The sequence below is a fragment of the Penicillium pulvis genome (assembly GCF_028828015.1).
Source record: "Penicillium pulvis strain IBT 33274 chromosome Unknown contig_23_segment0_segment0, whole genome shotgun sequence".
Taxonomy (NCBI): Eukaryota; Fungi; Ascomycota; class Eurotiomycetes; order Eurotiales; family Aspergillaceae; genus Penicillium; species Penicillium pulvis.
The window spans coordinates 3,543,925-3,568,684 of record NW_026643075.1 but is presented as its reverse complement, the minus strand read 5'-3'; the positions used below and the strand labels follow the sequence as shown (position 1 = coordinate 3,568,684).

Sequence of the window (24,760 nt, the reverse complement as noted above, 5' to 3'; positions counted from 1 at the left end):
GGAAAATACGAGAAAGTCAGAGAAAGATTAAAGAGGGGCAAGGAGGTGGGGGGTAGCTCGGAATTTAAATGCAGTAGCTATGAGAAGCTCTGAGGACTCAGGAACATGAACTAGCATTTGAGTAGGCCCGAGCTACATTTGACACGGGATAGAGAGCTCAGTCTATGACAAATCATCACAACAGAGGAAGGAACGTTCCGGTTGCAATGTATTTAGTAGCCAGTCATAGTGGATCGTGCCACACCTTGGAAGAAAACAAGGCAGAGAAAAGGAAAAGAAAGCCGCAGTTTACAACACTTTCAAACAAACTCAAGCTATACAGGGTTGATGACCGATCTCGACGTAAGATTGGCTGATCAGGCCCGGTTTTGATCCATATGACTTGTATGACATGTTTGCATTGGGCACCCCGCAAGTCTAGAGCATATTGCTTGGCCAATCACAGATTAGACCACAGTATCAGATGCGATGACTCAGCCCGGTCCTTCCGTCCAACGTTACAGATGCCTGTTTGCATCCCACCACATTTCCCGATTTGAGGTGGGATGTGGGGCCTCCACTACGTGTTGAGGTCATAGCGTGGGTTTGTTTTGTTTGTCTGTTTTGTCTGAATATAGTTCCAGGTTCCAAGGTTCTTTGTGATGAACGCATTTCTTAGTAATTGATGTCTGAGTGTCTCCACAAAGACCCTTTTAGCTCAAATCACAAAGCTCATTGTACGCCTTGGACTTGGCGACTGAACCATCATTGACAATGACCATCTTGAACAATAACCCTCTTGGACAATGGGCCTGTCGAAGCCATGTGCCTGAGTACATATAGTTCGGTGACCCCCACGGAAAGACATGACTTGCTTGCCTGCTACTACCCAGAACAAGTGATCGTTCTAAGATTGAAGAGAGCAACAATCACTCTCCTATAACTAACATGAATTTGTTTAAGATGACTTCCAGGTTCGGAATACGGTCAGTTCGATTGTGGCACAAGGACAGGGAATCCACCAGCTCCAAAATTGAAGAAAGCAATCCCTATATTAAGATTAAGCAACTCACAGCTCAGATTTTCAGCCTTGACCAAAAGTTGCAACAAGCTATTGACACAATTGATTCTTTCAAGGGCCAATTGGCAGAGTACGACGTCCTTTTGGCACATGCCCAGTGTCGTGTTGCTGAGCCTACACCTTCAGCTTTTCAGGTTGAGACCCAGACGCTTAGTCAAACTAGCTTTGCCTTAAGCCCCGAGATGAAACCCACTCGTGTATGGATTGATGATCTATGGCTCTGCAATACCTCCGAGAATACTCCGCTCCAAGAAGCAGAGGCATATTGGAAAAACGGATCACCCCAGTGCGCGCTGGAGATCGTTTCTCAAGCGATCGATTCAAATCCTTTTCTCTCTCCAGCGGAGGAAATCCGTTGCCGAATATTTGCTGCTGCAGTATTCCACTCCACAGGACATTTTGACGAATCCAATCGTCGTATAGGCATTGTTTTGAAGACAATCGCCAGATACACCCGTCTTGATGAACCTCGATCCGAAGAACTTAGAAGTATTGCTCATTACATCCAAGGAAGGAACCTCATGGAGCTAGGAGAGTTTACTGATGCTTACTACTCACTTTCGCGGGCTCTCGGCACGCCTGGATATCATACCAAGGCACGTGATTACCAAAAGACTTCTGTCATTGAGTTCACTCGACAGGTGGCCATGGGAGATAATGCATCAATCTCCTCATCTTTACGTCCCATTGTGAGTCGGACTGAGTGTGTTTCTGGTGAGTATTTGTCGTAAGTTCTGCTGATGCTTTCTCTCTTGATTTAGGTATTGGATCTGTTGGCTCTATGGTTGAAGCTACTCCGATTTTTCACAACGATCTTCGGATATTTACCAAGCACAGTTTTTAATCGGAGTATGGCGCTGTGTGATACCTAAATGAAGTTCTCCTAGAAAGGGATATCTCCGGGTGCTGTTATGTTCTTTCAAGAGAGGTCAAATTAGAAAGAAAAAGAAGAAAAAAACAAAGAAAATATAATACAATGCTTTTTTCACAACTTCTCGGCATAATTGCTTAGTTCAAAGCCGTATGAAAAACTACATTGAGAGTCGACAATCATCTGTTGCTCTTGCCCAAATCACGCTAGTCCAGATTGGGTCACCCATCCTGCTTCGCGATACCGCATCATTTTACACGTCATTGTCTTCCCATTCCTCCAAATAAAGACATTATTTCAGTCTAAAAGATGACCACCAAAAAAGACACCGTCAATATATTCCCAGTCAAAACCCTCATCTCAGATCTACCGGATCATCTTCTTCCGCAGCCTCTCACATCTTCCGAAAATGGCCCTGCTGGTGGACGCTTGATCATTGTAGGCGATGTCCATGGAATGAGAAAATCTCTGGAGGCACTCCTAGATAAACTCAGCTTCGACAAACAAAATGGGGATCATCTGATACTAGTTGGCGATCTGGTCAATAAAGGGCCTGATAGCCCCGGTGTTGTTGATCTGGCTATTAAGCTCGGGGCCAGCGCAGTGCGAGGCAACCACGAAAATGCAGTGCTCAATGCAGCTGCCTACATAAACGCCACAAGAGATAGCCTGCAGCATTCCGAAGGCTTAACTGGCGGCCCGGCGGTACTTGAGAACCCCGAAGCCGATCTGCCCGGGGAAACTGTCCGAGATGCCGAGATTCCTGACAAATGTGCATCCGCTACAGCTGGCTCAAGCAAAAAACCTAGTCCTAAGACACAAAATACTGCGTTAGCACTTTCGACAGGTCAACTCGACTGGCTTGCTGGTTTGCCCTTGATACTGCGCATCAAGCTACCTCAGAACCTAACATCTTCCTTTGGTGACACTTTAGTTGTCGTACATGCGGGCCTTGTTCCAAACATTCCGCTTGAGGACCAGGATCCATATTATTTATTACATATACGGAGCCTTACCCGTACACCGGGCGATAGGGATGAATTCATTCCCGCGGAGACTACTGGGGAAGAAAGCTGGGTCATGGAATGGGACCAGTGGCAAGATAAAGTAGCGTCAAAGACTACGGTTATATTCGGACACGATGCAAAGCGTCGTCTACAGCTGGGCAGATATGCGATTGGCTTGGATTCAGGGTGTCTATACGGCAATAAGTTGAGCGCGCTTGTAATTACGATTATTGATGGCGAATTTGTTAAACAGATTGTTCAAGTCGAATGTGCTGATACACCTGTGGCTCCAACACTACCGGTGAAAGAAGGGGACAAGACAGCTATTGAATAATTGACATACTTGGAATGTACCCAAAATACCTTATGATCACAATTTAAAGAGCTCATAAATTAGCGCTCACTCAAGTTCATCATGAGCTTGTAAATATAATTTTGCCCGGTCAGCAACCACATCTGCTGGTTTCCTTGTTGAGGCCCGCGCTCAAGATTGAAGATAATGTCATCCGGGGTGTTGATCTTGCCCAGCAAGACTCCAGAGTAAGGATCTATGACGTCCACTCCACCCAGTACTGCAACAAGGACATATCCATCCTGGGTGACCTGTAACCCATCCGGCCATCCACTCTCCGTCTGGTGGACGAGTCGCGCATTGCTAAGGATTGAGCCTGTCACATCGAAGGCCCAGACATTTCGTAAGCTAGCAGGATGAAATCCTAATGGTCTACCTGCAGTGGAGTTCGAGTCGGCAACATAGAGTGTGGATCCGTCGTTTGAGAATGCAAGTCCATTCGGTGTCGTAACGACCGAATTGGAGACTGCCACTAGCGCTTTTGTTTTTGTGTTGAAGAAATAAATTCCGTTTGGTAGCTCAGGGACCTGGACATCTGGGAAGCCCTGATACCATCCATATGGTGGGTCTGTGAACCAAATATTCGAGTTGGAGTCAAAAACCAGATCGTTGGGGCTGTTGAAGTGTCGGCCACGGAAGTTGTTCACAATTGGTGTCGCAGTGCCATTAAGGGGGTGGAGAGCATAGATGCCTCGAGCTGGTCCTCCGTTTGTAGTCAGATAGATATGGCCCTTGTGGTATCTCGCTCCATTGACATTTGCCAGCGGTGGCGTTGTCTCAACCTTGCGTGTCTTTGTTGACAAAGTCAGCATTGTGATATTTCAAGTGACAGGATTGACAAAATTACCTCATGGGTATCCACATTGATTGCCCATAGCCATCCCGTGACACTTGTATCGGCATAGAAAAGCTCATTTGTTTCCGGGACAAAGGCAGGCGCCTCATGGACGTGCGGAGGCTCTCCCTCAAATGACTGAATTTTCTCGAGCTTTGCCTGCTGCCCAATGATGTTGAAAAAAGAAGAGTCCCACGCAATAAAGTCTTTCGACTTCACTTGCGCTAATATATCTTGAAGGGAAGACTGGTCTGACTGAATGTCATAAAATGGGGTTTCTGGAATTATTTAATTCGAAGTCCTCTCAAAAAAGAAAAAGGAACTTACTGATGCCACCAACTTGCCATTCACCGGGGATAACGGCAAGATTGTCTTTCAAAAAAGCGATGGATACATCCATAAATGCCAGTGGAACATTGTTCAGAAAGTCATTATCGCTTGGTATTATGTTTGTAATAACATCCAGACTGGCCTGTTGTTGGTTCAAACCAAAGAAGCTGAGATAGGAAAAGGCGTTTCCGGAGAAGGATGAAAAAAGTGAACTACTGAGATCCATGGCGCCGTTCTTCTTTCAAGATCAGCTTATGTCTCGTCTGGTATCAAGAAGTGAATCTTCTTTTCGGATGGAAAAACGGACCAAGTCCGACCCCTAGATGTCGCACCGAACCCCGCGCGCAAAGCCTGAAAAGGGCCCACAAAAGCAGCGATCGTCTCCACTATACCCATTTCTAATATGATAAAGAGACGCAAAATTGAGGTTTCCTTTTTTTTTATAAAGAAAAGGCTTATGACTCCCCACAGATATATCAATTTGATCATCAACCTAGCCTATAAAACTTTCCGAGATAGTCATCAGAAAAAAGGAGTCAGCTTTGAGTCAGGCCGAGCGAGAACACGCATCATAAATGCCAGCACCTGGGCGCACACTCTTATAATGAATCTCTGACCTCTACAACCATAACGGTCTGGCATTGACCGTGACGTTGGACTTATTCTTCGCTACTCCGTAATCTCGCCACTCCATACTCTTCGCATCAGTCCCATGAAGCGACATGTCAAAATCCGCGAAGAAAGTCGCCAAGATGATGTATATCTCCATGTAAGCAAGACTATAACCGAGTATTTATTTTAGCACCCTCAATGGTGTCTCACGCAGATTTGGAATGATGATTTTACTTACTTAATCCCGATACATGCACGCGGACCTTTGGAAAACGCAACATTCCAGCGTTCAAGTTCTCTGCCCTCGTCGCCCAGCCATCGCTCAGGCTTGAATTTCTGTGGCTCAGGAAACAGCTCAGCATTATCACTGACGGTGCGTATAGCGCTAGAGACGATAGACTATATAGGATCAGCAAACCATTGGAATATCATCAATCCAGAACAGCACTTACACCTCCCGGAATATACTTTCCCTGGACTGTAACTCCCTGCGGAGGGACAACCCTGGGCAATAACCCTGGGATGGCGGAAGCCACGCGTAGGCTTTCTTTAACAACGCAGGTCTGCCCGATTTTGTTAACCCAATAAACGCAAGGGGGTCGGAACTCCTACCAAGTATGGGAGCGATTGAATATTCTTGCAATCCAGACGGCCGTTGTCATGGCGAGGAATCCCGCTGAGCTCGGTCTTGAGTTTTGACAAGATGTCTTCGTGAGTCAGGATGTAATAGGTCGCGCAGGCCGTGGTGTAAGCGGTGGAATCAGCGCCAGCGATGACAAACAAGAATGCCTCGTCTACCAGGCCAGTCATATCGGGTACCTGGTAGCTCTTTTCATCATTTGGCTCAAGAAGCAAATCAAAGACAGTAATTCTACCATCCTCTGTTTGAAGTATACCCTTTTCACGGCGGGCCTTGACCATATTAATCCAATTCTGACAGTGCTAAAATGAACGAGGGTTAGATCAGATAAACACATATGTGAATCGCGAAACTTACGTTTCGGAACCCTTGGTAGCCTGGAGCTAGTATCTCGGAGTACTTCTCAGGTAAGTTGAGGGCAATTTTTGCGAGGATTGGGATATGCTTCAGGAGCCATAAGTTCTTGGAGAAGATGTCAAGAGTGGCCAAGATAGATGGGTAGATATCATTCTCATGCTGGCCGATAAGATCTTCAGTACTCCCAAATAAAGACATAGAAATCACATCAACCTAGTAAGATAATGAGAATCGGCTTCCTCATGCTTTGAATGGGGCACATTATTGCCTACCGTGATGCATCGGTATAGATTTTGAATATCCGTGCATTTCCCTTCCTTGTACCGCTTTTGGAGTATACTGGCAGCTCTTTCCACATTATCCTGCAGTAGAGGCATAATTTTGTTCATGGACTGCGTCGAAAAGAGAGGACTGATGATATTCCTCCGCACGCGATGTTTGTGCGGGTTAAGGATCGACAATAAAGACTCGGAGATTCCCACATTTTGATAGAACGACGGGTCTTTCAAAAAATCCGTCTGCGATTTGAAGACCCTTTCTTCAGTTAGCTAAACTTTTACTTGCTATTCGGGGTTGATTCTTACTCCTTGAAAAATTCGGGATCGTCGACATGAACATGGTTTGGCGCAGTACGCACAATTGGTCCTTCAAGCCTTTTAGCTACCAAAGATCTGCATGGATAACCCGCTCAAAATACCATATTTTCGATGAAGCTCTGGTAAATGTCCCGCAAAGGCTCCACCACGGACAACATCATAGTAGAATTCATACCATCGACTCACAGCCGCGATCTTAGGGCCCGGAAACTTGCTTAAAGGGTGCAAGTAGAGCCTGTAAGCTATGATTACTGTAGCATATGTGACAGCTATAGCACCGATTGTGGCTGGAGTGATTAAAGTGTAGATGTGAAGAGCAGTATTGATTAGGCTCATCGTGAATAATAGACTTGAATCCTTAACTTAGCAAGACTGAATTTTTTCTTTGGTGTCCTGGTTCCGACGTACTTTGGGTAATGTAGGTAGAACAAGCTATTTCAATGGTCTGAAATTTCCTACCAATCTCGACTTTCGGATTAGAATACCGCTGGGTCGGGTCGTGAAGTTTCAAGTAATCCCCACCTAGCCCTCGTTGACTACGCCATCGTAATTCATGGTATTGTGTTCCTTTCATTAAAATTTCCGTGGAGCTACAGGGTTTCTATTGGTAGGCTCTCGTGTAGAGCTCCATTATCTGCAAGCATATTGTGCAGCCTGCACGTAACCCTGTTAGTGCTTCGCTACGGGAACCCCGCGCGGTTCTATAAATACGGTCTAGTAAGGCGCTGTCTAGGTCTCTCATTTCCACGAATCATATCGGTATATGATTTTCTCATAAATGACAGGCTGGCTCCTCAAGCTACTTTGGAGGATACGGGATAGCGTAAATGTCATCGGATTGAGCATACCAGGCAAATGGGTGGTTTTACAAGACACTATTCCAGTGTTAGTTGATTATTATGGTTTTCCAGCAATACTAGGACTGTTGGTATGCGTAACGAAATTATTCCCTGTCAACTGATGGAGTCTAATGCGCTTCGTACATGACAGCTGTGGGGTGAGTTATTCCATGGGCATAATGCAGCACTTAGTGCAGGATGAGGGGTATCAGCTGTTAGTGCGTCGTATAGTATGAATCTGAGAACTTGGGAAACAACTGCATGCGCCTCCACGTCACCCGCTACAGCACGTACTGATAGTGATAATATGACTCTGTGCATTTTTACTCTTGAACTAATCAGTTTTGAATAAATTAACGCGGAATGCGCGGCACATTCCCTGCCCAGGTGGCCGCATTCTATTGATGGGCATTTGAATCAGCCAGTGATCTAGCCCAATGAAGAACCATATTATTTCAAATTTCGAATCAATAATTCCTCTTTCTACAGGCCGTGTGCTATAATTTCTGAGAATAATTTTCGAGGCCTTTTCAAATATAGCATCAAATGTTTCAATCGTTGTACGCAGAGATATATATACATCACATGCGGCAGGACAAATTTTCAAAATTTACCTCTTACGTGAGGCTTGACAAGCATTTTCGCCTTAGTTATCAATATTAAAGAGCTTGAAAGGTCATCCAATGAGAGAAACTGGATATCATTGCTGTGATGCTTATACATCGCCAGGAATACTAGACGGAAACCCTTGTATGTGGTCACGTGCACGCTCTGCCCTGTCCCCACTCCATGGAAAATCTGACCACGGTTCATAACGGAACAATCTCCACCTTCTTTCATCAATTGGCCGGATGGTGTAGTTGGTTATCACGTATCGTTAACACCGATAAGGTCCTGGGATCGAGCCCCAGTCTGGTCATTTCTTTTTGCCCTTTTTGCATACTGTGACCTCGAACAAGAAGTGAATCGCACAGAGTAATATTAGGGGAAGGGTGCGAATTTCGCTTCGTGCGTTACAAAAGTTCAAGAGCGCTTTACATTATATCAGATCGGCAGAGGTTGTACCATGAAAGATGTTCAAGCCTGTGAACCCACCCCGAAGTAATCTAAGCTCTACGTTCGTCTAGAATGGCCTTGTTCAGATTGATTGGCATTCAAGGTCGGAGTATATGGAATCTTTGCCCATCTTCTCATCAAGCAACGATCTCCAAGAATTTATTCGATAGGATTTACTATATTGTACATATTCTAGCCATTACAGATCCATGAATGCCATTGAATTTTCAGTCCAGAGAAATTCAAGAATATGGTATTCAAAAGGCATATAGCAGAATTACCCTTAGTGCGTGTCTTATAATGCATATGTACTCATTTGTGCCTGCATGCCATCTCCAGTCTCAATATCTACTACTATGGTGAGTCGACTAGTAAGGTCGCTCAAAAGAGCTTTTTATGCATACCGTAACGGGGTTGACCTTAGTAACAGGGTCGGTCTAAGGTACAGAGCTCCCAGATATATATCCACCTTTATTATCAAATGCCAGGCATTCATCCTTCGATGAAACATTGCTGTAGGCTCCACATTGCTGTAGGCTCCACATTCTGATATGGGATATTCATATGGGCATCTTCGGGAGACAAAATGATTCTGCGGGAAATCTTTAGGCTGCGGCTGCGATGGTCAAAGAGGTTCATGGGCAACAGCTGAAGGTTCCAGACGTCAACTATTGCCCGAACACTGCAAAGCCAATTATTGTGTTTCCAAGGTTCCTGCTAATCCATGAATCACATTCCAGTCACGTTCTTCTATCATAACAAGTCAACACAAGCTCTCAGTTCATGCCAGATCGACAAGTCTACATGCTACGAAGTGGTGCACGTGGACAGCATGCTGTCGCAAGCGAATAGGGCTCCATGTTGGCGCGCGATACCTAGTAAAACTAGCTGCCTGGAGCTTAGCGACTTCGCAAACCCCAATTATACGGGCTTAGTGGATGTTCGAAGTTTTGGCTTAGGTGCTAGGGATATATATAAGGTAAAATAGAAAACAGGAAGTTGAATTTCGTTAGAAATTCGTGAAGAGAGATAACACCTAGTTTAGTTGCACAGACACACCGGATCACATGAGCATAGATCGAATATAGTGAGGGCAAAAAACAAATAAAAGATATTGCAAGCGGTGAGATTCGAACTCACGCCCGTGAAGACTAGAGAGGTTAGCAACCTAAATCTAGCGCCTTAGACCACTCGGCCACACTTGCTATACATCATTGACAATTTCACAGGCACCCTCGATCACATAAGCATAGATATGGAAAGGGAAAAAATAAAAAAGGATTGCAAGCGGTGAGATTCGAACTCACGCCCGTGAAGACTAGAGAGGTTAACAACCTAAATCTAGCGCCTTAGACCACTCGGCCACACTTGCTCATACATATTGAATATGTCTTATTAAAGGAATATGTCGTACTCTTTCCTTACTATATTCGGTATCATCTCTAGATACTGCGCATTGTGACGAGGCAAGTTTGATCAAGAAATAGAGAAAAGACTCCGTTGTGGAAGAGGACTAATTTGGGATAGTAAAGAGAATTAAAAGGAAGAAGAATTCATGCGGCACCGTCCCAAGGTTGTTTTACGCAGTCGCTACCTCATGCTTTCGGTAATGGTCCTGCTCACTAAGCAGATGGTAAGAACCGGTATACCTTAAGCTTGGCGCCAAGCACCTTAGTGGTTTGAGGGGTTTCCCATAGTGGCTGGATGATGTTCAGACCACTCTATTTTGTTCTTCTACTGTTACATGAACAGATGGCCCGTCAAAGATAAGTTGCAAGAATTGGCAAGCAATACATTTGAGACTTCCTGACAAAAGTTAGATGCATCTATGCGGTGGGGGCTAGGGAAGCCAAGATGCAGCCACCATTGGCATAGGAGCGCCATAATTGAACACCACAAATCTAGTTGAACACCCTCCGTAACCGCATTTGAAGTAGCGCAGTAATTGTAATTCAGAAAAGATGTTGTGTCAATCATCGAAGAACATCGCATTACCTCGCTTAGTTCACGTCAATATACCAGTCAAACGCTTCATTAGAGCCTGGTATAGGTAAGAAAAGGTGGCTCAGTGGGTATCACTCTAAAATCACGTCGAAATTCCAGCGTAGTCTATAGAGTAGCGTGAGCAAGTAGATACCAGTGTAAGTACTCAATAATATTAGTCCCTGAATCTACTCCCTGATACATGAATACTGCGCTATTGTTAATGCGGTTAGCAAGAGTGTTTGACTAATTCTGTGTGGTGTTCACTTAAAAAGCTCCTTGGCATATCATCATGTTATTGGTCAGGTTCAAGCCCGCCGGGGAACTTCCTGTTTGAGGCGTCAATAGTACCCCACATGAAGAGTATCACATATAATAGAAGCGCTGATCAAGAGCGGTATTCAGGCAGTTATCTAGTTTTAGGTTCAGCCACTTTGTCTTAGGTCATGTCCCTGAAGATGGCGTCCCCGCAACTTTGTCGGCAAAATAGATTTTGACAGGTAGTAAAGTCATTTACCGGTCAATGCATCCTGCATTCTAGCCTGAATTCCAAACAAATGTCTCGTTTCTTGTGTAGTCAATCATTCCTCAGGGCTAATTCCACATGGCTATAAAAGCCGGGTGAATCTCCGCACCAGAATCCTATCTCACATATCTGAACAGTCGAAAATTTCACTTTGACCTGTCATCGCAAGCTCAAAGAACTACAATGAAGCTTTCGATTAGTACTGGCCTTGTGTCAGCTAGCACTTTATTGCTTGTCTCTCTGCCAGGTGTTACTGCAGACTGCGATCTTCCGTCCACCTACTCTTGGACATCAACCGATGCACTAGCCGAGCCCAGCTCAGGGTGGGTATCGCTGAAGGATTTCACCAATGTTGTCTACAATGATCAACATCTCGTCTATGGATCAATCGTTACCTCCGACGGGAATTATGGCTCTATGAACTTTGGCCTCTTTTCAGACTGGTCTGACATGGCCTCAGCCAGCCAGACCGCAATGACAGACTCAACTGTTGCGCCAACCCTCTTCTATTTTGCGCCAAAAGACATCTGGATTCTGGCATACCAGTGGGGATCAACTGGCTTCTCCTACAGAACATCAAGTGACCCAACTAACGCCAATGGATGGTCATCAGAGCAAGCACTTTTTTCTGGAACCATCTCCGACTCCGATACTGGTGTCATCGACCAAACAGTTATCGGCGACGATGATAACATGTATCTCTTCTTCGCGGGCGATAATGGCAATATTTACCGGGCCAGTATGTCTATTGACGATTTCCCGGGTGATTTCGGTACTTCATCAGAGATCATCCTGAGCGATACGACTGGCAACTTGTTCGAGGCTGTCCAGGTGTACACTGTTCAGGGTCAGGATAAATACCTAATGATTGTCGAGGCGATCGGGTCGAATGGGAGGTATTTCCGTTCGTTCACGGCTGACAGTCTGGATGGTACCTGGACAGTGCAGGCGGGTACGGAGAGTCATCCCTTCGCTGGAAAGGCCAACAGTGGCGCTACCTGGACCGACGACATCAGCCACGGTGATTTGGTTCGCACAAACCCTGATCAAACAATGACTATTGATGTGTGCAACCTGCAGTTCCTCTACCAGGGACGTGACCCGAACGACAGCGAAGACTACAATTACTTGCCTTACCGACCTGGCGTGTTGACGCTGCAGCAGTAATTGAGAGCTGTTTGTTGTCCATATTTTCCAGTCAATGAATATATGTGTCAAAAGGGAATACCAACTTGCAAGATTGAAGTTTAGAATGAGAACCATTATGAACTAGGAGAAGCTATGAACATTGCTGTAACAGGTGAAACTGTAATGATCTGGCTGAGAAAGACTTTTGAAACTCATTTAACGAGTTGGAAATGTAATCAAATTCCTATCTTTCCGGGGTTATCGCTCAAGCGTAGACTCAACTTCCATCCTTCTCCCTTCCGGTTGACCGACTTCTCATCTAACGGCGAGTTGAACCTTGTAAATTACCTTTTTCCATGCAAGGTTTGGTCTTCGGCTTGCCGCCAAGCGAGTCCGAGAATTTTTTTCTTTTAAAATTTCCAAGGCCTAGGCCTTGTCTATCAGTTGATCAACTCCCAGTGCTAACACACCATGTACATTACTTGAAGCAAAATGATAGATACCACATTTGAACTTAATAATACCACAATCCATTCTTGACTCTATAAAATTATAATTACAGCTTTGGCCAATTTAACCAAGGAACTGGTTCCTCGTCGTAACGAGTGTAGTTTTCATCTGCCAAAACCTAAAAGTGTGGGGCATTGAGGAACAGGCCCATAAGACAACCACCCAGGGTACCAGCAATAGGAATTGTCATGATCCAAGCAAGCAGCAAAAGACCAACACGCTGGAAGTTGACAGCCTTGAAGGAACCATTGCACAGACCAACACCGACAGTAGCACCAGTGATGCACATCGAGGTCGAGACGGGAAGGGAGTACTGGGAGAAGACAAGGACGGTGATAGCGGCACCCATCTCCATAGAGGAACCACGGCTGGGGGAGTGGTAGGTAATCTTGTTACCCATGACTAAAAGGCAGGTTAGTATATATTCAGTAGGAGGCAGAATTGAATGTGCTTACCCTTCATGATGTTGTAACCGTAAGTAACCAGACCGACGGAGATACACAGAGCCAGAACAGCAAGCTGCCAGACAGGGACGGGAGATTTGGAAGCGGCGGCATCACCGGTGGACCAGGCAGAGTAAATGGCAGCCCAGGGACCGACGGAGTTACCAATATCGTTGGCACCGTGAGCGAAGGAGGCAGTGCAGGCAGTAAGAACCTGAACGAAGGAGTAGGTGTGCTCGACTTCGTTGGGGTACTTCTCAGCAGCAGCGTAGACACGCTTCATACGCTCACCCTCAGGTGTACCGGCAATACCACTCTGGGCAGAGTGGATATCGTAGTGAGCACCGTACAGAAGACCGCAGACGATGGTGGGAGGAATACGCTTGAGGAGCATCCAGATGTTGCGCAGCTCGTAAAGCTCACCAGGTCCCATGGGGTTATCACGGAGGAAGCGCATAGCCCAGCCGAGAGGACCGCGGCTCTGGAGAAGCTTGTTGCGGTGACGAGCCTCGGAGGCAGCCATGACCTCCTGGTAGCTAGGCTGGTGAGCCTCAACCTGCATGATGTTCTTCTCGCGGTCCTCAGCGGGGAGGGTAGAAGTCTGAGCATCCTTATCAATAGAGCCAGCCTCGTGGGTCGAGGCCTCATCGTCGTACTCATCCTGGACAACGGCGTAGTTGGGAACCTTCGCCTCCTCGGCATCGGTGGGGGTAGGACGGTTAAGGAGAAGAGGACCCATGATGACCATCCACCACTTAACGGAGTGATCCTTCTTGATGACCTTAGCGTGCACATAGGGAACGAAGAACAAGGCCGAAAGAAGGCAGACAGCACCACCAGTACCCAGAGTCACACCGGCGATCCAGCCGGCGGGCTTCTTGCTCAGGCCAAGGTTGGGAGAACCCTTGTAGACGATAGACAGGGTACAGATGGTAGCAGCGACAAGGAACCAAAGGGGTGCACTGTAGACAGCCCATGGGACAGGGTTGCGACGCATGTGCACAACCACCTTGATAAGCATGAAGATGATAGCTGCGAAGCAGCCTGAGATGACAGGAGCCATTCCCAATCCCGCAAAGATAGCACCCAATCCCTTGCCGTTGTTCCATCCCCACTGAACCTGAGAGGCTCCAGCAGTTGCGACACCAACACCAGCCACAGCCGAGATCAAAGAGTAGGTTGAGGAGACGTGAGCGGAGTGTCGGGTACACCACATCACCCAAGATGAGGCGGCGGCCAAGGCACAGGTGAAGGCCATCATCTGGACACCGGCGTTGTTGTCGAAGGCGGCAAGAGGGATGATACCGTTCTTGATGGTATCTGCTGTCCGGGATCCGACAGTGACCGCACCTAGGAACTCGAAGATGGTACCGAGGACCATTGCTTGTCGGTACGAGATGGATCTCGAGGAGACACTGGTTGCCCACGAGTTGGCGACATCGTCTTGAAGGGGTTAGTATTGTTAGACTTGGGGAGATGGGAGTATGATGTATACTTACTAGCACCATTGTTGTAGGCATCCAACATGGCAAACAGCGTGCCGATGGCGAAGATATAGTCATACTGATGAAGATACATCTTGGCTGGAAAGGGCAGCAAAGGCCGGAATATCTTTTAGAGCAACGGTTGATTGGTACGAATAAAAAGAAGCAGGGTGCGTCCAGAGGTCTTTTATATACAGAGATCATTAGAATACGACGTTACGCCCCATCGCTTGCCACCAAGAACTCATGCTCGAAATAAACCAGCTCTCATGATTAAAACTTCGCCCCCAATGGCCCATTTCTATCGAAACCAGACACACGTGGGCTGTCGACTCGCAGTACGCGCTGCAGCTCTCGTTTCCAGTTCGACTTGGCAGGCATCTAGTCGAAGTCAGACCATGGTGGCTGTTTCTCGGCGTTGGTCGCGTCTTGGTTAATGGTACAAAATCACGCAATGAGATTGCAGCCAAGATGAAGGGAGAGCCTTTCTCATAGGCGATGGTTGAAAAGCAACATTGGCGACCTTGGCGGGGCCTTGGCGGTGCTATATATCCTCGGGTTTTATACTTCGTCCCGCTTGGTGTGGGTCTTGGCATGTTCGGGGGCGCTGGGACCATGGCTTCCTATGAGCGTGCGGGTCGACCCCACGTGGGGTCAGCGAAAGGCCATCGATGAGTCCGGACGGTGATTCTAGAAAGGGAAGAGAATGAGTCTCGCCTCCGCTGGTCTTGGCAGATTATGTAAATCCCCGATCTCTCTCTGACATGCATGAGAACCACCGGGGAGGCATTGATCCAATATTCCACAATTCCACAATTTCACAATATGTCCATGCAGTAGATCTCCAATCTTCACATTAGCTTCCAGAAATCGTATCTAAACAAGCAACTCCTGCAGATCAACGTTCCAAGTCCACTGGGCAATGCCCATGGCACCCACACTCATCAGCAGTGCCATAAGGACGTTCACCCCATTATTATCCAACCAATCATGTCCGCTCTCCACACGTCGGCTCTCGTGACTCACTTCATGGCCAGGCTGCGTGCCCACGGACGTACCCGTCGCACGTGTACCACGCAGGGTAGCCGTGTTCGCAGCGCTTTCTAACCCCTTGAGCTGGGAGCTACCAGTCGACTCCCCAGACGGAACCGCCGAGGTGCTGATCGGTTGCATCGAACCAGGGTGAACGAGGACCTTTCTACCGCCATCCCCTTCCACGATCTTGCCACTTCGCTTGTCCACCACACTGGCCTGTAGCAGTCCACCGAGCACACTGTCCAGCACACTACCCAGTAGACCCCAGCATGACATTGCAACGACCCACAGTGCACGATCCTGAAGTCCCGATCGCTCTGAGCAGAATGGAAGGGAAATGGCCGAGGTCAGGGCGACGGTGAAAGAACCCAGTAGACCAGCCCCCAACCCGGTGGCTGTCACGCCGCCGTTGGTGCCTGGCGGCACTTCCCGCAAGTTGAGCGAGGTTATCAGACGAGGTTTGGATTTGGAGAGGATGCCCAGTTCGGAAGAGAAAGTATCGGCTGCAACGGCGGCGTAGTTTCTGGTGCATTGTGAGCTGGGGATACTAATACAATTCCACAGTGGGGTTCACTTACGCGACAATTCCGACCATCAGGATATCCGCTGCATTGTTTCCAAAAGAAAAGCAGGACTCGGTAGAGGTATTCTTAGACAGGACGTATATGTGTGCGACACTCAGGACAGTAGCGACGACCGAGTTGGCCAGCACTTGGATATGGTTTCGTGGGCCTTCGCCGCCATCAGTACCGGTCGCGGAGAGTGTCAGACGAGCTTTGATGTCGTGTTTAACCTGATGAGGAAAAGGGAGATCTTGTCAGCATTCAATTTTGAGCCTGGAAATTACTCCTGTCTTCCTTCATAACATACCTTCGTCGCCTTTGTGCCCCCGAAATAAAACACCGCGAGCAGTGCAAACGGTGTGTACCATGGGTGCAAAGCGTGAGCACCAGCCGACAAGCCCGCGAAGACAAGGCCAACTGGAGTCAATGACTTTTTTGACCAGGCGCGGTAAACAAGAGCCCCAACAACGGGGATAGCGTAAATGATCTTCATGGTGTGGGGAGGTTGGAGATGAGAAACTCGGGATTTTGTTTGGGAGATCTGGATCGCGGGAGCTTAAGTGGGGCTTGACAATGTCAGAACAATCGTAAGTGGGGATGACATTCCCTTTCAGAATAGATTTAGACCAATACTCGAGAATTCCACCTTATAACAGAAATAGATATAGACATTCAAGTATCTCAAAACAAAAGGGGTATTTCATATCTGCCAAATCCAATATGGACAAGAGGCTGCTTTCCGGTACGCCCGGGGTATGTCCAATGCTTAACGAATAACAATAATGTACACGAACCAGAAGACAATAATTCGCCTCATTTCTTTTCCCAGTCCAATACTCAGTCTTCAAAGAATATCAACTGCCAGTGGCGCACGTGGCTAATAAATCGAGTTGAAATCAAGAGCACGGAACCAGTTAATGAGACAATGACCAATGTCAACAGGTTGATGAGTTGATTCAAGGTTCAAAGAGCAAGACCACTGCCGTCTCCACTCCATCGATATAGTGCTAATACTTCACGTCTCCGTTGTTGCTGCTCACCAGAGTCCTCGGGGACTCGACCGCGGACCTGGGCAAGAGCTGAGCGCATTACCTTGCGGAAGGTTCTCTGTAGATACGAATTAGCACAAGCACATAGGGGGTTCAATAGACCTAAATAAGACGCACCTGATACTCCGTATTCAAAGTAACAACGCATGCTTCGTGTGCGCGCACGATGGTCTCACAGGCTTTGACAACACTGGGACTAGCGTCTCCAGCCAGCTTATCTGCGGTCAAAAGTAGAAGGAAACTGCCCTGCAAAAGATATATGCCAAAGAAGAATGGCATAAAGCTCAAGTCTGGGTCGTATTCCAAGATATCGGAGGCTGCCTCAGCGGCACTAACGGCATGGCCCATGGTGGAGATGAACGAGTCAGAGGAGATCCAAAGGTCATTGTCATCGAGAAGATTGATTGGATCCCACTTGTCCGCCACTAGGATGTGAAGAACATGCATAATGTGGGTGCCATAGGCGACAACCATTTTCGTGTGCACAACAGACTCGTTGAATGATCCCACTGTGCTACTAGAGCGACCAGATGGGCTAACATGATTCGGATGCCCTCCTTCCATAGCGATATCGTTGTCTCCGGCCCCCAAACCAATTGGGCTGGTATACCGAGCCTCAAACTCCTTGAGGCTCTGAGCATACACATCCAATTGGCGGGTGATCTCCAAGGCTTGGCTCTCCCATTCTCCACTATTGCGGAAATGAAGTCCAAATCGGGGGTGGTTTCGAGCATGATGCAAATCCACAATCTCACCAAGGATGCTCATCAGGGGTAGAAAGTAACCAAACATGCTATGACTAGTGCACTCGAAAGCCGGACCCGCTCGTCGGTAGCTGGCAGCCGAGAAATCACCCGCCTGCCAGAGATCATCGTTCATGGGTTGTAGTAAGCCTTCACACTCCTTGTCCAGCAGAGTCAGGGGACGATTATAGCAAAGCGACAGATGTCGATCCATCACATATAGCAACCACCAGATGCGCCGACGCTCCTCGCGCTCTTCCTCTGTAAGATTCACCGCAGAGCTTCCAGGCCCATGGCCCAAAGAGTTAAGAAGCGATGCTGACTGCCTTTTGTTGCCATTGATGTCCAGTTCTTCCCCCTCCAAGTCTCCGTCTTGGCGGGAAGCAGCGTTTGGTGGCAATTCTCGACCAAGTTTGAGCTCCCGCGCAAGAGACCAAGCAGCAGTCCACCAGCGCATGCTGGCTGCTTTGTACTCGCTGGCCGAAACGACGGTGGCCAGATGCACATAAGTAGCAACGTCGTCCACAGCGCACGTCGCGCTGCTCTGCGCACCCAACTGGTCCATGGAAACGCCAAATCCTCCGAGAGCCACGCCATTTATGACCATGTTCGCCGCATAATTTGGAGATGCTTCTCCCGTGGCAGGCCCGTGGATCAGCGGCCGGAGCAAGCCAACTGACAATTCGAGCAACTTTTGACAGACACGCCCTCGAGCTGACGGAGGAGAAGTTAAGAAGGCAGCCTCACTTGTTTGTGCTGCCACCCAGAGCATGCTGGCCAGAAGGCCCGGGCTACAGACTCTTGGTTTTGTTGGATGGAGGAAAGACTGCTTGCGGAAAACAAAGCCAACAACGTATGGCGACAATGGCGAAAGATGCGATGACGATGAGCTTGTAAAGTAAACATCCAAAAGATCGCATGCGAGAGATTGGGGAATTATGGAGGCAATATGGGGAAGAACGGGCTGTAAAACGGGGTATCTTAGTGAGCCAGAAAATGGAGCGATGCTGAAAGACGGAAAGTTGGCGGGAGATGGTGACGGGAGAGGAAGCCAGCTTGGAGACTGTGCTGGCGGAGTGAACCCCAAAAATGCAGCGGACGGGTTTTCTGTAGAAGCACCCATGCGAAATTGGTTGATCGACGGATTGGCCTCATGATTGTTCATCACCGGATATGAACCGTCATTGTAGCCTGATCCAAATCCTTGGTGTAGCATTGCAGATGGTGATCGAGGGTTTCCGTTGGAGTGTTGCATCATCTGCAATGAGCGAAGATCTGACACGGACATCGGAGGGCGATTTGATTCGGTCACATTCCCATAATTTAAGGACATGCCATCAATATTTGTCCCTAAAGGCTCCTGATGTAGCGGTTGAGTGTGTGGGTTCTGCTGCATCCTGTCCATCCCTGTGATGCTAGCATTGCGCAAATGTGATTGCGCTGACTCCGGCAGTGTGCGCGCAGCCGGAACATTGAAAGTCGGATTATAAGAGCCATTATGATCGTGGGGTGACTGGGAAGGTGGCGAGTTCTCTTGTCCGGCTGCGCCATCTGGGATGATTTTTTCACCGTTCGCGGCGGCCACTGCAAGGTCTTTTTTGGAGGCCTTTCCACGTTTCTTGCGTTCTCGTGCATACTCGCAACTTAGACCAAATTCTAGGAATGATCAGTAATGGACCACCAGACTCGTACGTCCAGAAAGGAAGGAAAATTACCGATGCAATGTGAACAGGGTTGCTGTCCGTCGCATTTGGTGCGAAGCTGGTTGCATTGGTCGCACGCGCGACTTATTCGCCGGCGTACCGGCGTCGAAGATGAACCCTTGCGAATTGCCGACCGAGCTTCGGCTAGCATGTCTCGCTGCTGCACAGAAACCTTCCCACCAGACTGAGAGCCATTATGTTCGCGATAGGACGGAGGTGGCGATTGGGTCGAGTCGGCATCGAGATGGCCGCGGTCAGGATCGATTGAGGAATTGGCCGATGGGCCAGCTTGTCGCGCCAGCTGCAGCTGCTCTAGCGCATACTGTGATCCTTCGGCGAGTGTATCCAATCCGGGGGTTTGTGACTGAGACATTCGAGCGGGTTGCGATCGGGATGAGAAGGGGGAATAGAGATCGGCAAACGATTGGAGGGAGGTTGTCGACATGCTTCTCTATGAGGACTAGACTTTCAGCGACATCAAGCTGGTCAAAACGAGATCCCAGATCCCAGTGCGCCAAGAAATTCGAAACAACGGAAGAGCTAAAGAACGTCAGGACTCGAGAGACATTGCCCTGACAGTGGAGACCTTTCTCTCCGGGTTCAAGTGCCGAAAAGTCAGTGGAAAGGTACCGGGCCCTGTAGAGGAGATAATTACGGGAGCCGAAGTTGCGCAAACGAAGAGGGGGAAGGAAAATCTGGGGAGGCGGGGAAGGCACGTGGTGACGGAGCCAACGGCGTCCAGGTGGAACGACCATTCATATTCTATGCAGCTTTTCTTTTAACTTCCTTTTACCCCGTCGGTTAATCAGGCGGAATTGCAGGATGATCATGCAGGGCTTGCCATTCGCGAATCCCGGAATATTTTACCGAAACGCGGGATCGCGCCCGAACTATACGGTTACTTGTCGGCCATGCATCAGACCAGTCTAAGCGTGGGAAGTTATGATACAAGAATACAGACAATAAATCACGTTTAAGCCATATATTTATACCAAAGTTAAGCGGCCTATACGACTTGTAGGACCGGGGAAGGGGCAAACTGACTGAGATTAATTAAACTTTGCATCTGGACCCTTGTCGCCTAAAACAGCCGAGGCCAAATAAGACCCATGATTTGTGTCAGTGACCTTGAATCTTAGACTTATCAAGCTATTCAGTAAATTATTTCTGAAAGTATCCCGAATTCAAGAGCTGGGCCATGCAGTTCAGCTAATTATGTATGTTCCTGCTTGCCGATCTTCATGATCAGCAGGAACATCCTGCATTTTCCCTTCCGGTTTAGTGCTGACCGTCGCTTTTTTCTCTCTAAAGGAGTTCTTCGGAGGTCTGTGGTGCAAATATTGGGGTATAGATCAACGGTCTCCGCTCCAAGGTTTTTAAATCGTCTAGTGGCAAGCCTGCCCTATGGCTCTTGGCTTAATTAACTTGCCACTTGGGTATCGTCTAGCATGTCCCTGACCCTATTCGGTGCCCAGGTGGCGGCAATAAATTCGGAGGGTGAACAACGAGGTTCAACAAACGGTGACATCGGCAAATCCTGGCCTTCCTTCTAATTTTCGGTCATTTCTATTGATTATATGTAGGGAACAACTCCGAGGCCTTGGGAGGTGGAGGCGTGTGGCTGCATGCCCAGTGTGGGGTAAATCCGATGGGCGTTGTGCATATATTTTGAAAGCAAATTAGTCGAATACCGTGGGCATACTCAGGGCATTTTCATACCACTACAGTAGTCATCTCCCAAATCTATCGACCGTATCGACACCATCTGATCTCTACCAGGAATATGACGCTGGTAGCTTGTATCAGGATTCGTACTCCGACTGACCCCCAAAGCCTTGTGTCTGAGAAGTCGTGTTCCACCGATCTTCAGCCCACACCCGACATCGGGTTAGAAGCTTGCATGGATATGCCAGGAAGTGGTCGTCGCACTGAAGTTCCGGCTTTTTGCTACTCACATTGAGCTTCTGAAGCATACAGTCCACCGTCAATACAAAGTGAAGTGTGTTCCACACCGCTTGAAAATCTCATTCTGGGTCTTTAAGTGTTTATATATCTTTCCAAAGTGTGATAAAGCCATCTGAGTCCGAATTTGAAAGGGTTGGCCGACGACTTTCAAGCAATGAATTCGGTAAATATTGTCTAGCCACAACCTGATGTTCTCAACTGACTGCCAGCTTATCAGTCGAAAAAATGACATACTAGCTAGAGAAGGTTTGGGGGAGATGAAGACCTTAGCTCATCTAGCTGCCTTCGTAAAATTTTGATATAGAACAAGGGAGGCACTGAGGCAGTCGGGGCTGTTCCGTGTCTCGTCTTCTGCTTCAGCAGCTGCAAGCGCACTTGAAAGATTAAGAATTGACCTGCGGGACATGACTGGTTAATAGTGATGACTCGAAGTGCCTCTTCCATCTGAGGTGTCCATCGTTTAACGTCTTGGCGCTCAAGGTGTGATAAATTGTTAGCCCTTACTCTCTCGAAACCCGGTGCCATGTCCTTTTCTAGCTAGTAAATATGCACCTTCTCTGTGTCCTGGGCCGAAGATTGAGACAGCCTTAGACTACCACTTGGAAGTACTAAGGCTGCAAGCTCTTTGAAACTAAAGCACTAGTTCAATGTTCCAAGGTTAATAGCGTGGCCTATGGCTCTATCCATTATCCCGGGTGATATGTATTTAGCCTAAATTCCATGGGGAACTGGGATCATTACATGTCTGCCATATCCTCACTTTAGCCTTTGAGGTTCATTCCATTATTGACATTATAGGCAGGTCTATTAATTATTCCTCTCTCAATCTGTGAAATAGTCAATAGTGAACAATATGCCAAAGACGCAGTGGAACCACTGTAACCCGATCTGGTGCCCGCACTGACGATAAAAAGCGGAGTAAGCGATAAGCTAAAGATCCATCCCTTCACATCACTGAATAGCAAAGATGGCCGACAAGCAGACTGTTCAACAAATCCTTGATACTATCCCGCTCCGATATCGCGGACCTGGTGGTGTAGCCGCGGTTCTCAAGGATGGCGAACTGATCGGGCAGCGCGTCTGGGGTTATGCCGATGTTGACCAGCGCATCCCTCTGACGCCTCAAATTCGAATGCCGATTTGTTCCATCACGAAGCAATTTGTCTGCGCTCTTTTGATTGACCTTCAGCGCAACCCGACATCTGCAATGCTTGCCAAGGGAGACATCAAGGCCCAGTTTACGGAGAAGTTTCGGGAATTGGTTCTGCCGGAGTTGACACAAGATACAGGGTTGACTCTGGACAACTTGTGCGATATGCAGTCTGGTCTACGTGACTACTGGGCAATGACTACACTTTGGGGCACCAAGCCAGAGGATGAGTTCCTGGTAGAACGGGACTGTCCGCCAATGGTGGATCGTACCAAGTCGTTTCATTTTAAGCCCGGCACCGAGTTCTCTTATTGCAATGTCAACTTTTATTTCGTCGCCCGAGTCATTGAGCGTGTGACTGGGGAGTCTCTTGGGAAGCTGCTTGCAGAGCGGATCCTTGGACCAGCTGGGATGAAGACTGCGTTCCTCTGTCCGGACAATGCCAAACTTCCACCTCCGTGTCTCGGCTACGAAGGAACAGAAGACACGGGATTCGTGCCAGCTTTGAATCGGATGGAGTGGTCTGGTGATGCTGGACTAACTGCATCACTCATTGATATGATCGCTTGGGAGAAGCATCTACATGGCCTGTTCGCCGACTCGGGAAGTTGGTACCATAAAGTCGCACAAGGAACCACCTATCATGATGGCACTCCTGCTGATTATCACTATGGAATGAGTCGTATCAGCCTTGACGGCGTCGTTACCTTGGGTCATGGTGGTGCGCTGCGTGGCTACCGAATTCACCGCCGTCATGCGTTGCACGAGCGTCTATCTGTTGTAGTTATGTTTAACCACGACGCAGCAGCCGACGCCGCCGTCGAAGACATCATGCGTGCCATCTTCAATAAGCCCAAACCCGTGTACGCCCCCTTGGAGCCAAGCCCCGCTTGGATTGGCAGCTTCCTTGACCAGGAAACTCAGTTGTCTATCACCGTGACCAAGGGGTCGATCACAGGAGAGCTCGTTATTGCCTACGAGGGTAGCCCAGAAACCATCAAATTGACCGACGCCATTCATGGTAAGAATCCCAGCATATCTGCCAGTATAGATGGAGATATTTTGCACATGCATCGCATCTCGGAGAACAGAAAGCTCGTCGCTCGACGACTTGTTCCGAACGATACTAGCTTCAAAGACAACTTGATCCCCGGTGATTATGAGTGCGAGGAGGTCAAATCCGTGTTCCACTGTGTGGGCGAAGCAGGAATGTTATACGGATCATTTGATGGATATCTTGGCCAGGGAACCGCAACTGCCATGAAATACCTTGGTGATGATGTGTGGGCGCTTCGCAACCCCCGAGGATTGGATGCTCCGGCCCCAGGTGACTGGACGGTAGTTTTCCACCGTGATGAAAGTGGTGCTATCATCGGATTCAAGATTGGGTGTTGGCTAGCCAGAGGTATTGACTTTATCAAAGTATAAACTACCTACTGAGTGCCTATATCCGCCTCCACGCCCTTCTATCTGAGACATCAGTGGATGAGGGATGCATGAGAACAATGAAACTATTCTATATCAGCGCACAGTGAATCGAATGTAGAGGACTTGGTTTATTGGATTAATATAACACACCTGGGCATAAGTCGAGATTTGAAAAGAAGAAGAAGAAGAAACAAAAACTTAATTTATCGATAATGACCATGAGACTCATTAGTTCAGAAAACATGCCATGGTCACAGGTAGTCATGACTCCGATCCCTTATTTCGAACCTCACAGCTGGACGAACCCCAACGCATCACCCATTCCGACGCGAGTCTCTTTGGAGCTGTGGCTCGAAGTTCGGACCTGTAGATGAGCATAGACTCAAGCCTAGTAGGGCCGTGAAACCACCCTTTTTCACTTCGACTGAATCATACTAGTCGCGACGCTCCTGCATATGTTGCAAGTCCCTGCAGAACTTTTCTCGCAGGAGCAAT

The 24,760-nt window shown here is 47.9% G+C and overlaps 9 protein-coding genes across 9 annotated transcripts; 4 read left to right on the top strand and 5 right to left on the bottom strand.

Moving 5' to 3' along the window:
* Nucleotides 1-927: 927 nt before the first annotated feature.
* On the top strand, nucleotides 928-1,791 carry N7503_005618 (uncharacterized protein; the record flags this gene model as incomplete). The annotated part of the gene is made up of 1 exon (XM_057065165.1): nucleotides 928-1,791. The coding sequence occupies one exon, from the start codon at nucleotides 928-930 to the stop codon at nucleotides 1,789-1,791; it is 864 nt and encodes a 287-aa protein (XP_056922908.1).
* A 449-nt stretch (nucleotides 1,792-2,240) lies between these two features.
* Nucleotides 2,241-3,272, top strand: N7503_005617 (metallophosphoesterase family protein; the record flags this gene model as incomplete). The annotated part of the gene is made up of 1 exon (XM_057065164.1): nucleotides 2,241-3,272. The coding sequence occupies one exon, from the start codon at nucleotides 2,241-2,243 to the stop codon at nucleotides 3,270-3,272; it is 1,032 nt and encodes a 343-aa protein (XP_056922907.1).
* Nucleotides 3,273-3,331: 59 nt separating this feature from the next.
* On the bottom strand, nucleotides 3,332-4,681 carry N7503_005616 (SMP-30/gluconolactonase/LRE family protein; the record flags this gene model as incomplete). The annotated part of the gene is made up of 3 exons (XM_057065163.1): nucleotides 3,332-4,081; nucleotides 4,138-4,376; nucleotides 4,453-4,681. 3 exons carry the CDS (start codon nucleotides 4,679-4,681, stop codon nucleotides 3,332-3,334), a joined length of 1,218 nt encoding a protein of 405 aa, XP_056922906.1.
* Nucleotides 4,682-5,074: 393 nt separating this feature from the next.
* On the bottom strand, nucleotides 5,075-6,441 carry N7503_005615 (cytochrome P450; the record flags this gene model as incomplete). The annotated part of the gene is made up of 6 exons (XM_057065162.1): nucleotides 5,075-5,234; nucleotides 5,306-5,466; nucleotides 5,520-5,630; nucleotides 5,680-6,009; nucleotides 6,065-6,277; nucleotides 6,337-6,441. 6 exons carry the CDS (start codon nucleotides 6,439-6,441, stop codon nucleotides 5,075-5,077), a joined length of 1,080 nt encoding a protein of 359 aa, XP_056922905.1.
* A 4,806-nt stretch (nucleotides 6,442-11,247) lies between these two features.
* Nucleotides 11,248-12,231, top strand: N7503_005614 (uncharacterized protein; the record flags this gene model as incomplete). Its single annotated transcript, XM_057065161.1, has 1 exon — nucleotides 11,248-12,231. The coding sequence occupies one exon, from the start codon at nucleotides 11,248-11,250 to the stop codon at nucleotides 12,229-12,231; it is 984 nt and encodes a 327-aa protein (XP_056922904.1).
* A 589-nt stretch (nucleotides 12,232-12,820) lies between these two features.
* N7503_005613 (inorganic phosphate transporter) lies at nucleotides 12,821-14,723 on the bottom strand (the record flags this gene model as incomplete). Its single annotated transcript, XM_057065160.1, has 3 exons — nucleotides 12,821-13,104; nucleotides 13,158-14,588; nucleotides 14,645-14,723. 3 exons carry the CDS (start codon nucleotides 14,721-14,723, stop codon nucleotides 12,821-12,823), a joined length of 1,794 nt encoding a protein of 597 aa, XP_056922903.1.
* A 782-nt stretch (nucleotides 14,724-15,505) lies between these two features.
* N7503_005612 (DUF92 domain-containing protein) lies at nucleotides 15,506-16,747 on the bottom strand (the record flags this gene model as incomplete). Its single annotated transcript, XM_057065159.1, has 3 exons — nucleotides 16,535-16,747; nucleotides 16,243-16,457; nucleotides 15,506-16,187 (listed from the first exon to the last, which is right to left on the bottom strand). Exons 1-3 carry the CDS (start codon nucleotides 16,718-16,720, stop codon nucleotides 15,506-15,508), a joined length of 1,083 nt encoding a protein of 360 aa, XP_056922902.1. The 5' UTR covers nucleotides 16,721-16,747.
* A 443-nt stretch (nucleotides 16,748-17,190) lies between these two features.
* On the bottom strand, nucleotides 17,191-20,167 carry xlnR (putative C6 transcription factor; the record flags this gene model as incomplete). The annotated part of the gene is made up of 3 exons (XM_057065158.1): nucleotides 17,191-17,334; nucleotides 17,394-19,675; nucleotides 19,735-20,167. 3 exons carry the CDS (start codon nucleotides 20,165-20,167, stop codon nucleotides 17,191-17,193), a joined length of 2,859 nt encoding a protein of 952 aa, XP_056922901.1.
* Nucleotides 20,168-22,654: 2,487 nt separating this feature from the next.
* On the top strand, nucleotides 22,655-24,265 carry N7503_005610 (beta-lactamase/transpeptidase-like protein; the record flags this gene model as incomplete). The annotated part of the gene is made up of 1 exon (XM_057065157.1): nucleotides 22,655-24,265. One exon carries the CDS (start codon nucleotides 22,655-22,657, stop codon nucleotides 24,263-24,265), a length of 1,611 nt encoding a protein of 536 aa, XP_056922900.1.
* Between the last annotated feature and the right edge of the window lie 495 nt (nucleotides 24,266-24,760).